Source organism: Nothoprocta perdicaria, unplaced genomic scaffold, assembly GCF_003342845.1.
Source record: "Nothoprocta perdicaria isolate Ctin4 unplaced genomic scaffold, notPer1 scaffold_283, whole genome shotgun sequence".
Taxonomy (NCBI): Eukaryota; Metazoa; Chordata; class Aves; order Tinamiformes; family Tinamidae; genus Nothoprocta; species Nothoprocta perdicaria.
This window is the reverse complement of record NW_020455514.1, coordinates 505,566-519,943: the sequence shown is the minus strand read 5'-3', so window position 1 is coordinate 519,943 and position 14,378 is coordinate 505,566. Positions and strand designations below refer to the sequence as shown.

At 43.2% G+C, this 14,378-nt stretch overlaps 1 protein-coding gene across 3 annotated transcripts; it reads left to right on the top strand.

Moving 5' to 3' along the window:
• The first annotated feature begins 844 nt into the window (after positions 1-844).
• Positions 845-14,068, top strand: SPOP (speckle type BTB/POZ protein). 3 transcript variants are annotated; one of them, XM_026041374.1, is made up of 10 exons: positions 845-1,008; positions 1,410-1,552; positions 2,044-2,165; positions 3,864-4,015; positions 4,086-4,246; positions 6,946-7,123; positions 7,666-7,721; positions 8,158-8,280; positions 11,979-12,121; positions 12,854-13,176. In XM_026041374.1, the coding sequence occupies exons 2-10, from the start codon at positions 1,475-1,477 to the stop codon at positions 12,996-12,998; spliced, it is 1,158 nt and encodes a 385-aa protein (XP_025897159.1). In that variant the 5' UTR covers positions 845-1,008; positions 1,410-1,474; the 3' UTR covers positions 12,999-13,176. The 3 variants fall into 3 exon arrangements, with proteins under 3 accessions (XP_025897159.1, XP_025897158.1, XP_025897160.1); XM_026041373.1 differs by lacking the exon at positions 845-1,008 and adding an exon at positions 1,206-1,255 and having other exon boundaries at positions 12,854-14,068; XM_026041375.1 differs by lacking the exon at positions 845-1,008 and adding an exon at positions 1,207-1,255 and having other exon boundaries at positions 4,119-4,246.
• Positions 14,069-14,378: the final 310 nt, after the last annotated feature.

The following is a 14,378-nucleotide window of genomic DNA, read 5'->3' as shown; positions in this document are numbered from 1 at the left end:
TGAATCCTCTTAAATTGCTGCGTGCTGCTCTGTGTACGGATACTGCTCGTCATTGCTCCATGTGCTGGTTCAGTCCTTCACCTTAAGATTCTCCAAGAAGACTTACCCTTGACAAAGCATTAAGTCATGCTAAAACTGCTTATTTTTGTTACGTAGAAGATAGTGTGTTTAGAATCCTACTATTTGTGAAGTTGAGCCTTTTACTACTTAGATTTTGAAACGCAGTTAAAAGCATTTGCTTAAAGCGAGGTTGACTTGGCTTTGGATGCCGAAATCAGCAGCTGCAATCAGGTTGGTTGGGCATTAGATTCATCAGCAGAACTGCCAAGAGCCAGAGTTGTGCTCGGCTGCCGGGGATGTGGTTTATTGGCTGCGTAATTTGTCAGGTTTTGTCCTTTTAAGAGCCTTGCTCTGCCTCACACTGCTGCCCTCTGTTACCTGGCAGTTTGGAGCCTTCGCCTCTGTTCTGCGGTCGCCAACAGCAGCAGAGTTGTTGTGGGACACCTGTGTCCTGCAGGTGAGAGAAGGGTGGGTAAATAACGGCTGTGARGCGGCCGGTGGTAGCACCACCTGTAGATAACAGGCAGCGTGAGGGTGTGAGGGCTGTGTTACCGCCCTGGTGAGGAATTCTGTTTGCTGAGCTCATCCATTAAGGATGTTTTGTAAAGCTGCTTTGAGGATCAGGGCTTAGAAGTCAGAGATGGGCTGGCTATTTCTTCTTATTTCAACATTTCCCTCTTGGTAACTACAGGTGTCTTTTCTCAGCCTGCCGGCTGTTGGTTCAGGTGTGCGGCAGTGGTCGTTGCGCCTGCGTGTTTTCYGCTGATGACAGTTTAATTCAGTGCTTGGATGTCGTGAACTTCACCAGCATGTAAAGGAAATGAGCGTTTCCCTCTGGGCAAAGGGGATTAGGTCTGAAGCAGAGAAATCGGTACCAAGAGCTTCCCTAACAGCCGGGCTTTAGGAGCAGGACGGAGCGGCTGTGGATCTCGCTTTACTCTTGGGAAGGTACCTTGGGTGTTGCTGCTTGTAGAAGCCTCAGCTTGTTAGAGATCAGCTTTGAAACCCTCCAGGTTAAAGGGGACGTGGGGAGGCACTCGGATGGTCGTAGCAATATCCAAGTTGGATAGGGGGGTCGCACCTGAACCTTTGCCTCTGCAAAAGGAATTTTACTCTGGATTTTTTTTTCCCCTTAAGAGCTGACATATTGAAAGAATTGAGTGGATTGGTGTGCCTTCTCTTCAGAAAACATATGGTAACACTTGAAAATGTTTGAATGTAACATACTTTGAAGGGTTTCGGGGTAGGGAGGGAGGAAACACGATTGCTTTTACCGGTGTCCTACAAAACAGCACTCCTGAAGATCCTTTTTGTTGTTGTTTCTTTTTGCTGCTTTGGGAAACCGACAGGSTGAAGACCTCTTCTAACTTTCTTTCGCTGAGTTGTGCAATTCTGTTTAATCTTCAAACTGGCGATGTCAAGGGTGCCGAGTCCTCCTCCTCCGGCAGAAATGTCGAGTGGACCTGTAGCAGAGAGCTGGTGCTACACGCAGGTACGTCCGTGCTGCACCGAGACACTCGCCACGTAACGAGCTTAGAACCTGCAGTAAGACAGTTGTTCAAAACAGATGTGGAGCGCAGCTTTTCAAGGGATGTGAGACTCATTAACTGTGAATATAGTTAGCAACTCATTGGGTTTAATTAGAAGTTATTGCACTAGAGCTGTTAGCATGGGGAGGGGGGCGGTTACGTGGTTTTCTACAACCCTCAAGCAAGATGTGAAGTCTTCTCCGAGGCAAGAGTAAGAAATGAACTTTAGATCCCCATTCTGACCATTTGTCCCCTGTGGAACTTCAGCAGGGTTTGGGGAGGTTGTCATGGTCCAGTTATCGCTGCTGCCCATTTCAGAGCTAGGCTGACTTGTGCCTGCGAGTCATTTGYTACACAAGTGACTTGGTAAAACATTGATTATCTTAGTTTTTGCCTTTAAGTGCCCCACTGTGGGTGTCAGTAGCTCTAATGCTTTCTGTCTTTCTGTCTCCAGATTAAGGTGGTGAAGTTTTCCTACATGTGGACCATAAACAACTTCAGTTTCTGCCGAGAGGAAATGGGTGAGGTCATCAAGAGCTCAACCTTTTCTTCGGGAGCCAATGATAAACTGAAATGGTAAGATGTTCAATAGAGATAGGCACCCCATTTGGGTAACTGCATCAAAAACAGCTGTGCTGCACAGCAGTTCCTGCTTCCTTTTGCATGCAACATATACAGAGGGGAAGAATATTTGGGGGATAATGTTAGGATTCGTAAAACAAATGTAAAGATCTAGCTTTTCTTGCTTTTTTTTTTTTTTTTGATAATGGAAAACATTAAAACATGGAAGGCTTGACTGGAAGAAAGGCCATGTCCTGACTTGAAGCCAAGAGGTGGCATGGAGAATTATTAATCTATCTTTAAGCTTGTCTCAAAATTGATGCTCATCTAATGGAGTTCTTAGCAATCTCCAGTGAGATTCCACAGCTTGCATATGCGAGCTCTGTATCAGCACCCCCTCCGCATTTTGGCCCTTAATACTGTGTACTGTTAAAATGCAGTTTCCTAACTGCACTATAAATGTTCTCTCCTGCGACTTAAGGCTATTGCTGCTACATTAGCTTTCTCTTCATGGCACCTTTTCATATAGTCAGAGACTTAATGCAATACCTTGAATTATCTCTGCGTTCTCTACTTCCTTCTGCTCTGGAGTTCCTGCTTTTTTTGAAAATGACATTATTTTTACCCTTTTCCTGTCCTTTAAAGCCTTTTTTTTTTTTTTTAATCCTCCCTGAGTTCTCAAAGATAATTACCAGTAACTCTGAGAACTTCAGTCAGACTGTGTTCTGCTCTGAATCTTGTCTGACCTACTAGATCTGTGGGCATTTGGTTCATTCAAGTCATCATGACTTAAAATGAACCAGATACCATGAACTTCTCTTATTTCTTCCTTTGTTGCTGATGTTAAATCTTTCAGCATTTTTTGTTTGTTTGCTTACGTCTCCTTATTTGAGACTGAAGCAAATAAGGCACTCAATAATTTAGCTTAGCTCYGTATATATGTGTGAAGGAGAGAGAAGGAAAGGTGATTTGTGTCCCGTCTTTGGGTGGCAGACCTGTGCGTTCCTTGTACTGTTTTTTTTTTTTTTTTTAAATTACTTACCTTTATAACCTTCAACTAGACAGATCTCATCCTGATGCCTTGATCTCTCTGATTTTTTGTCCCTGTGTGCTTGAGCTGTTAGTCATTTGGCCTAGTTTTTGCTGCTTGTTAGACTCTGTCTCAAGTTTGGGGTCATGGAAGTGCGTGCGAGTTAGCCTCTTCCAGCACTTCATAGCTTTCCTTGTGTAGTATCACTTCTCTTTTTTTGCCTTATTATCCTGTTTTTGAGAAACAGCCAGCCTTCCAGGAATGCATTTTGCTTTGAGTTGCTTCCTGTGGACTCTTACCTCCCAGTTCTCTGAATTTGTTGTGCCGCTTTAATCCCTCGCCTTTGGTCTGCTATTTCTTTCCCTYTGTGAAAGTTGTCATCCAAGATGTTTTTCAGTATGTTAAGCTGCTCTCCTCAAGGCTTTTTGACCTGGTTTACTTATAGTTAATGTAGTTATGCATCTGCCTGTGAGGTATTGCCAGTCTTGGAGATGTAACAGGARTTTCTAATCACAGCACTCATCTATTTACCTGTCTTTTTATTGTGGTTCAGTGGCTGTTAAGCAGAACTCACTTGCTACACACATTATTGTGAAAATCGTGCAGTAGGTTTTCTTGGAAAGCCATGAATTACCTGCCCAAAACCGTTACCGACAACTTATTTGGATGCTTGTTTCTTACAGGTGTTTACGTGTGAACCCTAAAGGCTTGGATGAAGAAAGTAAAGATTATTTATCCCTCTATCTATTACTGGTGAGCTGTCCAAAGAGTGAAGTTCGAGCAAAGTTCAAATTTTCRATCCTGAATGCAAAAGGAGAAGAAACAAAAGCAATGGGTGTGTAGAAGCTCTCGCCTGTTGGGCTCGGTTGTTTGTCGCTCGCTGGTTGTTCACGCAGGTCGTTCAGCTGTTTGTTTGAAGCACCGTATCTCTCTTGCAGAGAGCCAGCGGGCGTATCGATTTGTACAAGGCAAGGACTGGGGATTCAAAAAATTTATTAGAAGAGACTTTCTGTTGGATGAGGCCAATGGACTTCTTCCAGATGACAAGCTCACCCTCTTCTGTGAGGTAAGTCTTCCTGTTCAGCTGAAAGAACAACAGTTCCATTAGCTTAAGGTAGATGCGGCTTCCTTTGTCATTCTTGCTTTTAAGGAGTCAGAGGTGTCAGGAAAAATATTGGCTGTTTTTCTAGTACGTTTGATTTTGTTTGTGTTTTAATTGTGAGTCATCCCATCGCTTTTTTCTCTTTTTTCCTTTTTTCTTTCTCTTTTGTTATTTTTGCTTTTGTCTTTTACCAGAGATGTTGGTAGGATTAAGATCATTGGATTAACATTTCACTTCTGATTTAATATTGCCATCCGTTTGTTCTCCTTAATTGGAAGACTTTGGAGATTAATTAAAAACAAGGCAAGGTCTATAGTGGGAACTGACTATTACTTGCAACTGAGCAAAGACAGCTTCCCCTTAGCTTTCCAAGGGTGTGCACAAGATCTACTTTGGAAAGAAATTTGTATGGCTAATTTGTGTTTGTTTGTAGTGTTGTTGTTCTACAGCTGCTTAAAAAAAAATCATGGCAGTCGGTAGTACATAGGTCAGACAGAGGTGCAGCAAGTTATTTCTAAAGCTTGATATTTAAGTCTCAAAACCTTAATGAGCAAGTTTAAATTCTGTAATGTCTCCAGAGCTTCTGGGTTCTGTTTCTGTTGTATTTTTAACTGAAAAATACCTCCTGTAGCTGTAATTTTTTGCCAAAGACAGGTAGAACAAGTTGTCTTCTCCTTGGATCTCCTGCTTTTTTTAAATTATTATTTTTTGTAGGAATGGATTCTTTTGCCCTTCCTGTCTTCCAGGTCAAGGCTACTCAACAGCTGTACTTTTTCTGCATTTTTGTCTGGCGATCATATATTTATATATTTAAATTAGCAAACATCTCCCAGTGTGCTCAGCCAGTTGTTTAAATCATTACTGTCCTGGAGAGAGCCCTTCTTTTAACATTTTAGCAGTATTTGGGACAGGAGAAGATTGTCTYTGGCAACACCTCCCAGATTTAGCAATTAATTCTTCATCATAGGTGAGCTGGAAACTTCACCAATGTGCAGTGACACCTAAAAATTAATATTTGAGCCAAGTTTATCTTTGCCCTCACAAATTCCTGAAACCCAGCACTAGTCAGCGCTAAATGAAGTCAATCCAGTCTTCACTCAATTCTTCTCTTCATTTGCTTGAGCTTAGCAATTTCTTTCTTTTTTTTCTGGATTTCTGGAAGAGAAAATTTGCTGCTGGCTTCACAAGGCCTTGTTACTTCGTACTTTCTCATTCAATTTATTGTACAGAAGTACAGAAAAAAGAAGTTTTAAGTTCATACAGTACTTAGTATTATAGTATGGTACCCTGTTAAGTTGGGCTGTGCTCAAGGTTTCCGTGGAGCAGCAGGTTGCTGCATGGCCTTCTGCTCCACCTGCTCGTTGTATTATTAAGCTGAAAAAGTCCTTTTGCTCCCTGTTCATGTCTTGCTCTGAACTCAGATAATGTCTCAATGAAGATGCTGTTAAGGCAGAGAATGATGATCCTTGTCGAGCGTCATCAAGTCTGACCTCGTTTACTTGTCAGTTGGGGAGTTTTTAGGCCTCCGTTCTGCGGGTGCGGTTTATTGTTCACATCCCAGCTGCCCTGCTTTTTCCTGCTTTAAATCATATTCCAACATAAGTGGTAAATCATATTGGCAAATCTCCAAAAAGAGCGGCATTCCCAAAGTTATGGCAGCAGCTCTTCATTGGGCTAAGCAGCACTATTACCCTTGCAAAAACGTTGAAAATATCTTAAGCAAAAGCATGACTACAAACCATAGACCTCAAATCCAGCAGCTAGTCCCACATTTGCTTCCCTGTTCCTCAGATATTCCTTCGCCCTGGTACAGCAGGGTGGTCTGGGCTGCTCTGGTCTTTTCTAATTGAGGCTGCTACAGAGGGCCTGTGCTTTATTGCATGTTTTAAATTAAGGGAAATAAGGGGTTTGGATTAAATAGACTCTTGTGGGTCCCTTGTTGGTTATTCGGCAGCCAGTGGCAGTAATTTTTGGTCTCTTTGTGACCTTGTCTGGTTTAGAGCTGATGATCGCTAAGCCGTGGGCCCTCTCCAGATCTTTCCTCATTACTTTGCACAGAGATGCTTTTTAATCCCCTTTCACTGTTTGATTCTAACACAGTTAGAACCTACCTTGAATTATTGAAGAAAGTGAGACGCTGGTGTCTAACCAGAAGGCATTTGAGTTGCTCTGAATGTCCTGTGCTGGGCAGGCACCCTTCTCGTGCATGCATTAGTGCATTTAATGCTGTCAAAGTTTTCTATATGTTTCACGTCCACTTGTGCAGCGGTCTGTGTTGCGTTATTGATTGGGGAGAGTTTTAGAGTGTTGATAAAAGGGGGGAAAAAAATAGGTCAAGGATGATGTCTATAAAAGCAGAAGAAATAAGGTTCCACTTCCTTAGGAAACTAACAGAGTTGTGATTTAATGGCATGGAAGAGTCATTAATTCGGGGCTGAGCAGAAGAGCTGTTAGTGTTGTGCAGTGTACCGGCCCCAGACGAGCACGGCCGCGCTATGGGTGAGCTTTGGGGGGTAATCTGGGGGAGCAGGGGGTTGGTAAGGTTAAAACAGGCTGGAAGGGGCGCCGAAAATGAGCAATTGTTGTTTGTGCGGGTTCTGTTTGGAGTCGAGGTTTGTTCTCCGGCGTGGGGAGGCTGCCCCTTGACCTGCCTTTCCCCGCAGGTGAGCGTGGTGCAGGACTCGGTCAATATCTCCGGCCAGAACACGATGAACATGGTGAAGGTCCCGGAGTGCCGCTTGGCCGATGAGCTGGGAGGACTCTGGGAGAACTCGCGCTTCACGGACTGCTGCCTGTGCGTGGCGGGCCAGGAGTTCCAGGCTCACAAAGCGATCCTGGCAGGTCGGTGTGGACTTGGCGGGGCCTTAGCGGCACAGGAGTGCTCTCAGAAGGGTTTTTCAGAGTTACATCTCATTTGAAGGAGCCTTCTGCAGCCCTTTTAACCACAGAGCTGCAGTAAGAGACTGTTCTGTGAACATGACAACTAATTATCACAGTACTGCTCCAGAGAAGGAAAAAATATCTGCTCTGTTTTTAATTGCCTGCCTCCTAGGACGAGGCTGGTAGGAGGATTTTGTGGCCATAGTGCACTGTCACGCTCTCCTAAAGCATTTGTGAGATCTTGAACAAAATCCTTTTTTTTTCATGAAGTCATCAAACATGCCTGGCCGTGTGCTCCCCAGCCTTGYTTGAAAGGGAAATTCTGGGAAATTCTGTCATACCTCGTTTTGAGGTCTGCACCACATTGCATTATGCCGTGACCCATCCTACCATTAAGTAGCAGGACAAATATCGAGGTGTTGGCAGACTTAGCTCCTCCTGGAGGAAAAATACAAGAGCATTAAACCACTTCTAACCATGTTTTGTTTTCTCCACTGCCATAGCGCGTTCCCCAGTTTTCAGCGCCATGTTTGAACATGAGATGGAAGAGAGTAAAAAGGTAAGTGCTTCAAGGAAGGAGAACTCTTCTCACTAGCTCTCTGCTCAGCTCTTAACAGCTCGAGACAGTTAACTGTCTTGGATAGCGTTTGTGACCGTTGTCACAATTTAACTGTTTCTTTCACATTAGATGCAGGTCTCTGCCTCAGCTTTCCCGAAGGGAGGACGGAAGGGAACAAGGAGGCAACTGTTGTCTTTGTTACTCTTGGGGAAAGAGACTGGGGTGGGATAGGGAAAAGGAGAGACATGAACCATTATTTAGAGCTTTCCTCATTCCATCCTCACCTTTTTGTTTCATTTCYTTTTTTTTCCCCACTAGTACATGTTCTAAAGATTGTTTTTCTGTAGCTTTTCTTTCAAATACCAAGAGAATATAGGTAGAAAGAATCCTTTAGCACCTTGTCAGGATCTTAATAAGCTTCGTTTTTTTGATGCAGAATCGGGTTGAAATCAATGATGTGGAGCCTGAAGTTTTTAAGGAAATGATGTGCTTTATTTACACGGGGAAGGCACCAAATCTTGACAAAATGGCTGATGACTTGCTGGCAGCTGCTGACAAGGTACAGTTGGGATTTATGGCTGTTCAGGGAACCAGCAGTGTGACATGTGCCTTGCTTTACACAGAGCTCCTTGGAGATTTCCTGCAGGAAGGTTTGCACGGAATCATTGTGGTTGGGCCCTTTCCTTGAATTGCTCCGTTAACTGGCTGCGGCGTGTAGAGAAACTTGGGTGTAGTATAGATATGTAAATTCAACTTCTGAAATAATTTGAAATGCAAATATTTGCCCTAAACCTCCACAGAACAAGAGTAATAGAGTACATTTGTTCTCTTACTTAACATACCACGATCAAGGTTTTCCTTCTCAACTGCTCATTTTCAGCGTTTTCTTAAAATTTCAGAGGTCATCTCTATCCAGCCTGCTCTAGCCTGAGAACTGGGGATGAGAAGAAAAATGCAGGATGGACCCGGCGATATTTTTGTAGCTTGCCTGTTAGCAGACCTCCCAAGCAGTGTTGTGGCTCGGCAGCCAGGGCTGCCTCTCCTCCTGGTCTGCCCGCTCTGAGCAGCGCCAAGGGACGCTCTGCGGCGCTGCCTGCGGAGTGGGAAGGTCCTGCTGTTTATTTTTGTCTTTTTGCAGCGGCAGCCCCTGCTGTTTGAGGAGGAAAGGGGCGCCCTGGAGGAAGGCCTGCTGCCTAACCCTGCTGTGCCTTTTGCAGGGAGTTGTCGGGGCTGTTGTGATGGGAAGGCTGCTCATAGTCCCTGCAGCGCCGTGGCCTAGGCAGCCAGTCAGGCTCTGTCCGCTTCCCTTTGCAGCACCAAGGACCGAAGAGGGTGGCCAGCGAGCCCCRTTAACCAGTGCCAATTTGTAATATATAACTGGAATTTTATTTCCTTTTCCTTTTTTTTTTCTTTTTTTTTTCTTTTTCTTTTAAAAGTGAACCTAGTGCTGGTGCAAGGTGCCAGTTTGACAGCACTGGAGACTAAAGTCGTCTATTTATCCATCAAACAGGTTCAGCACGGGTAGCAGCAGTGCAAGATTCTCCACACTGCCCTGCCACTGTGCCTCAACTCTGACCTGGAGGGAGCACCTCTAGGGGTGAGAGCGTAGTTCAGTCTCCATGCTTCTTCAGTCCTTGGATTCTCTCGTGGGTGCCAGTTAGGGTGGTGGATTTAAAGATGTGGATGCATGTAACCTTGTTCCACGCAAGCCACCACATGGCCATCAAACTCCCCGTCACTGCAGACCTGGGCTTAAATCAAAACCGGTGATTCAGAGGTGAAATGCTCCATATGCCATTAGTTGGTCCCTGTGACTGGAATAAAAATGGGAACTAATGCAAGCAGATTCTTGGGCGTATTATGATCATTGCCACATTTTATTCAATATTTGAAGAGTATTGATTGAGAGCTCACATACCATCTTTAACCGAGACAGGTGTAAGCAAGTAGTACATTAAGGACAGAATCGACTTTAACTTTGAATTTCTTGGCTTTTAATGTAGTTTTTTTTTCCCTTTTAAACTCATTGTGTGTCTTTTAAAAGCAGAAATAAAAACTCTTTCGCACATAAAACATCTAATATTTACTCAAGAGACTGAAACAGCTTCGTCTGAGCTCTTCCTGTCTCTTGGGGAAAATATGTAATTAGACCAAAACCAAAACAAAACACGACTTCTAAACCCGAGAGATACTATTTCAGCCTCGAGTAAGGACGCTACTAGGTAGGGTTTTTTTTTTTTTTTAAGTGTAATTAAGAAAGGGGGGAAGGGGAAATCTTGGTACCTGAGAGAGCAGAATGGCTACTTTTGCCCAACTGTGTAATTAGAAGCTGAGCTATTTGTAGTGAAAAATCCAAGCAAAAATTGTGCATGCATGGAGGAGAATATTCAGTTTACAAAGGGAATAATTTTAAGCCTTGTTTGCTGCATTTTAAGCTGCTGACAGACAATAATATAAACTAATGACTTGCCCCTCATTTGAAACTGTTTTAGCTGTTGATACAAACTAAGCAACTAAATCTGATTTGCCGTCTCAGATGTTCTGCTAGGAGAAAACTATCCTGGTTACGAGTGCCGCGCCTCACTTGAAGCAAYTATTACTGTTCAGGCTTAAATAAAATAATGTCCTAACAATCTAAAATTACTCATTTAAATCTAATCATTATGGAATGATGTCTCAATCGGAAGGTAAAATCGATTTCCTAGGGCAGGCGCTGCAGGCGTCTTGCAGAGCCGTGCAGATGAGCTGGCCGCCTGCGCTGCCTTCGCGTTGGGCAGCAGCCTGTGCCCATCTGCTCTGGACTCGCAGGGCAGCCTCTCACGCTGAAGAACTTGTGTTTGTGAAGCTTCATCATCTTTAATGCACCCAAAAAACCTCACGGATAGTGCGAAGGTTACTCTCAAAAAACCTTATGAGCAGTGTGAAGGTTACTCTCAAATGCGGCTCTGTCTTAGATAAAAGTTAACAATCCTAAGCTTCCTTTTTTAGAAATGTTACTCAATTTCAAGTGTTTAATCTTTAGGACAGCTTATGTAGTGCTAATGTTATTCCTCATATAAGAACTGCATTCGAATTGACTACTCTCCTTAGCCCTGTGATGGGTAATTGTGGATCCAGAATATTCAGAATTTCAGTTTCTTTCATCCAAAGAGCTGCAAACCTTATTATCAGATCCCCCCATACCAAGATTTTCAGAAGTGGCTCAGTCTGGTGGTGCCCTGCTAAGATATTCTAGCAAACTGTCATTTGGAGTTTGGGTTTCGCTCCTTGGTAACTGATGCCTCAAAGTGTCCRTGTTCAGAAAACTGTGAAGTCCACCCAAGATCATTGTGTTGCTTTTGAAACTCTTGGCCATGTCTGACTGTTTCAATTACTGACCAAAACTGCTGCATGAAAATTTATCCGTTTAATTTTACTTATTTAATAAAATTTATTTTATTTAATAGAGCRTGAAAATTTATTTCCAAGCGCTCCTTTTTCTAGGAGTATCCTTTGGCTTCCTCAAAATATTGACATGCTTAATCCTGCAGTCTAAAAAGGTGGAGGTAAATGTACAACTGAATGGCTAAAACCCCTTAAACTGAGAATATGAAGCTAGAACAGGGCTGTTGCCAGGGTTGTACAGACATGCTATGTATTTCATTTCCACCCAATATTTCATTTCCACCCAAGTAATCACCATAAATCAGGGGCCTTTGCTTGACGTTTTAATATTAAAGTGGTAACAAAGATTTGAGCAAGACTGATCTTAACCCACAGGCCRTTAACAGCAAAGAAATTGGGTGAAAGCTGCCTAAACATCACTGGAGCACCTATGGAGCATTCACTATTACATAGCTCTTCCCACTGAGCCTGGGCAATACCAGCGTGCACTGTTAGAGTAAAAATAGACATTCGGCTTCRGCGTTCTGTGCCTTGAATTAATAGAGATCATAGATGTAAAAGGTGACCTGAAATTCTCATTTCAAAGCATGACCACAGCACCAAGTAAACACCAGAAGCCTGGGATGAGAGTTCTGGTGGGTATTTTCCTATGCATTGTTTTCCTCAGGGTGGGCACACAATGATTCTCCTCTTTTGCTGGTCACTACTTCTTTGAGCACAGTTCAGATACCTCTTCGCTTTGCAAAATGCATTTCAGCATAATAGAGTAGCCTTTGTTACTGGAGAGTGAAGCAGCACAAGTAGAGCTTCAGTTTGGGCCTGACGAGAGAATTTTTCCTCGTTTGTAACTGTATTTTGGCTTGTATTTTACAGTATGCTCTGGAACGTCTGAAGGTGATGTGCGAGGATGCGCTGTGCAGTAACCTGTCTGTGGAAAATGCAGCGGAGATTCTCATTCTGGCTGACCTACATAGTGCTGATCAACTGAAAACTCAAGCAGTGGACTTCATTAACTAGTGAGTTTACCCTTGTTTCAGGATGCAACAAATCTGGAGTGTGTTTATATATGTGTGTGTGTGTGTGTATATATATATATATATGTGTATATATATATATATATATATATATAACACGTAAGACACCCTTTCCTCTGTCTTTTAGTTCTCCCCTGTGATCCTTTATTTAATTATCCTCCTGGAAAGTGTCATTGTCCTAAGGGCTGATTAGTCACGTCCTGCTGACACTGTTCAGTACAGCAGGGTTGTCTTTTCGGCCACCTTGAGGGTAGGCCTGTGATGCTGAGAACCCTTAACAGGTACTTGGATAGTGAGGGACTGTTTGTGCTACTGAATATAACGGTGCTTTTAGTAAATGAAAAATAACTACCCACTACTTTGATGCCCAGAAGTACTTTTAGCCCTACTGGTCAGTTAATACAGCTTGTCTCTGAACTGTCTATATTGATTTAAAACACTTAAATGCTTAAGGGGTCAGGACAGATAAGTGGTGTGTTCTTGTTCTCCTCCACCCGGGATCCTGTGTGCTTTGAGTTGCTAATCCACAGGTTGAAGAGCTGCACAGAATAAAATTGYGAGAGCAGAGCCAAAGCTCGAGTTTGGCAAAACATCTCTAACATACATTCAGAGTAGAAACTAAGAAGGATTTTCTCAGGCCTGTGAAAAGAATGTGTTATTTAATCTTCCTTTATCCTCGATCAGTAACTCAGCTTTGTTCTCTCTCATTTCTAGTCACGCTTCTGACGTGATGGAGACCTCGGGCTGGAAGTCGATGGTAGTGTCACATCCCCATTTGGTGGCAGAGGCGTATCGCTCTCTGGCCTCTGCACAGTGTCCCTTTCTGGGACCCCCACGTAAGCGACTGAAGCAATCCTAAGGTCCGGTTGTTCCACTACCCCATGTTTTTCTGGAAGCAACAGCGGCTGTTGCTGCTCTAACCTTGATCACCAGGTAGACAGCGAAATCTGTGGAGCTTTTACTCTGTTGTTGGGGGGAAAAGACTGCTTCGTGACACCCAGACTTTTTAAAACAGCACCAAGTAACTTGGGGAGAGGGGGGAGGGTGGGCCTGGGGCTCTGGGGCTGTTCAACCTAACGAATCCCTGTCGCTGCATCGTCTGTGTGTTCCCTTCGACTTGGCTGAGTCAATTACGTACAGGGCTCGGTTTAGGCACCGGCCCGAGTCGGAATCACCCAGCAGTGGTTCTGGGGGAAAGCAACGTCTCTGCGTCTGGCAGCACAGAACAAATCGTCAGATGCCTGGAGCAAGAGGACATTTTAGCTTTGGAGAGAGCGCTGGGGGTGTCAAAAGAATTTCCAGGGAGGTTCTGGAAAGGAAGTACGTGGTGGGAGCTCCAGTAGTATTTATATCAAAAAAAAAAAAAAAAGAATTTAAGTCTTTCCAGCTGAGCTAAAAACTGGACATTTGTGTAACTCCTTATCCAGCAACAAGAAGATCAGTTTCTCTGTTAGTAGCACTTGTATGTTAATTGCAAAAAAAGAAAAAAGAAAAAAAGATCTTTTATAAAATGACAGGTTGAAGTGAAAGGGGACAGTGAAGGGCTGTGTGCTCTGGAGGGTGTGAATAGACTGAAGGCGGCCCTTGGCAAGTCTGCACTGGTTTTGAAAGAACCAGAAAATCCTTGATCTGGAGCGTGCTGTCTGACAAGAGCAACGGTTACTGTTTTTAGATATTGTGGGAAATGTTTTTGGCATTTTTCCCTGCTTTATTTCCCTCCTCCCCCCTTTTTTTTAAAAAAAAAAAAAAAAAAGGAGAAATTTTATTGTTCATGAACGCTGCGTCAAAAGTCCCTGTCCTGAGTTGCTAAATGATTCTTAACAACTGTTTGTACCTGACTTGCCGACTGTATAGGAGCCAGTCCTGTTCCTTTCTATTAGTCACTCTTCTTACAGGGAAGAAGTTTCAAAATAGCTGGTAACTTTTTTTTTTTCTTTTTGAAAATATAAATAATTACTATTTTGTACTGTGTGGTATCTGTTGTCTTCTTTGTTTCATTTTTTAAAGACTTTTCCCAGCTTAAAGCCAAGCCAGGTACGGCTAGTAACATGCTCTTATTGGCATTCAAAGGGAATTTATTAACGATCGCTGCGCACAATTGCAATGCCAAACTGTATTTAATATTTCTCACAGCAGATCTTACCAAAATAATCGAGAACATTGGTTTTAATAGTAGCCACGTGAAGCTAACTTGTGGTCCTACATTTTACCTGTAATTACGTTTAAATGTGGGAAGGGA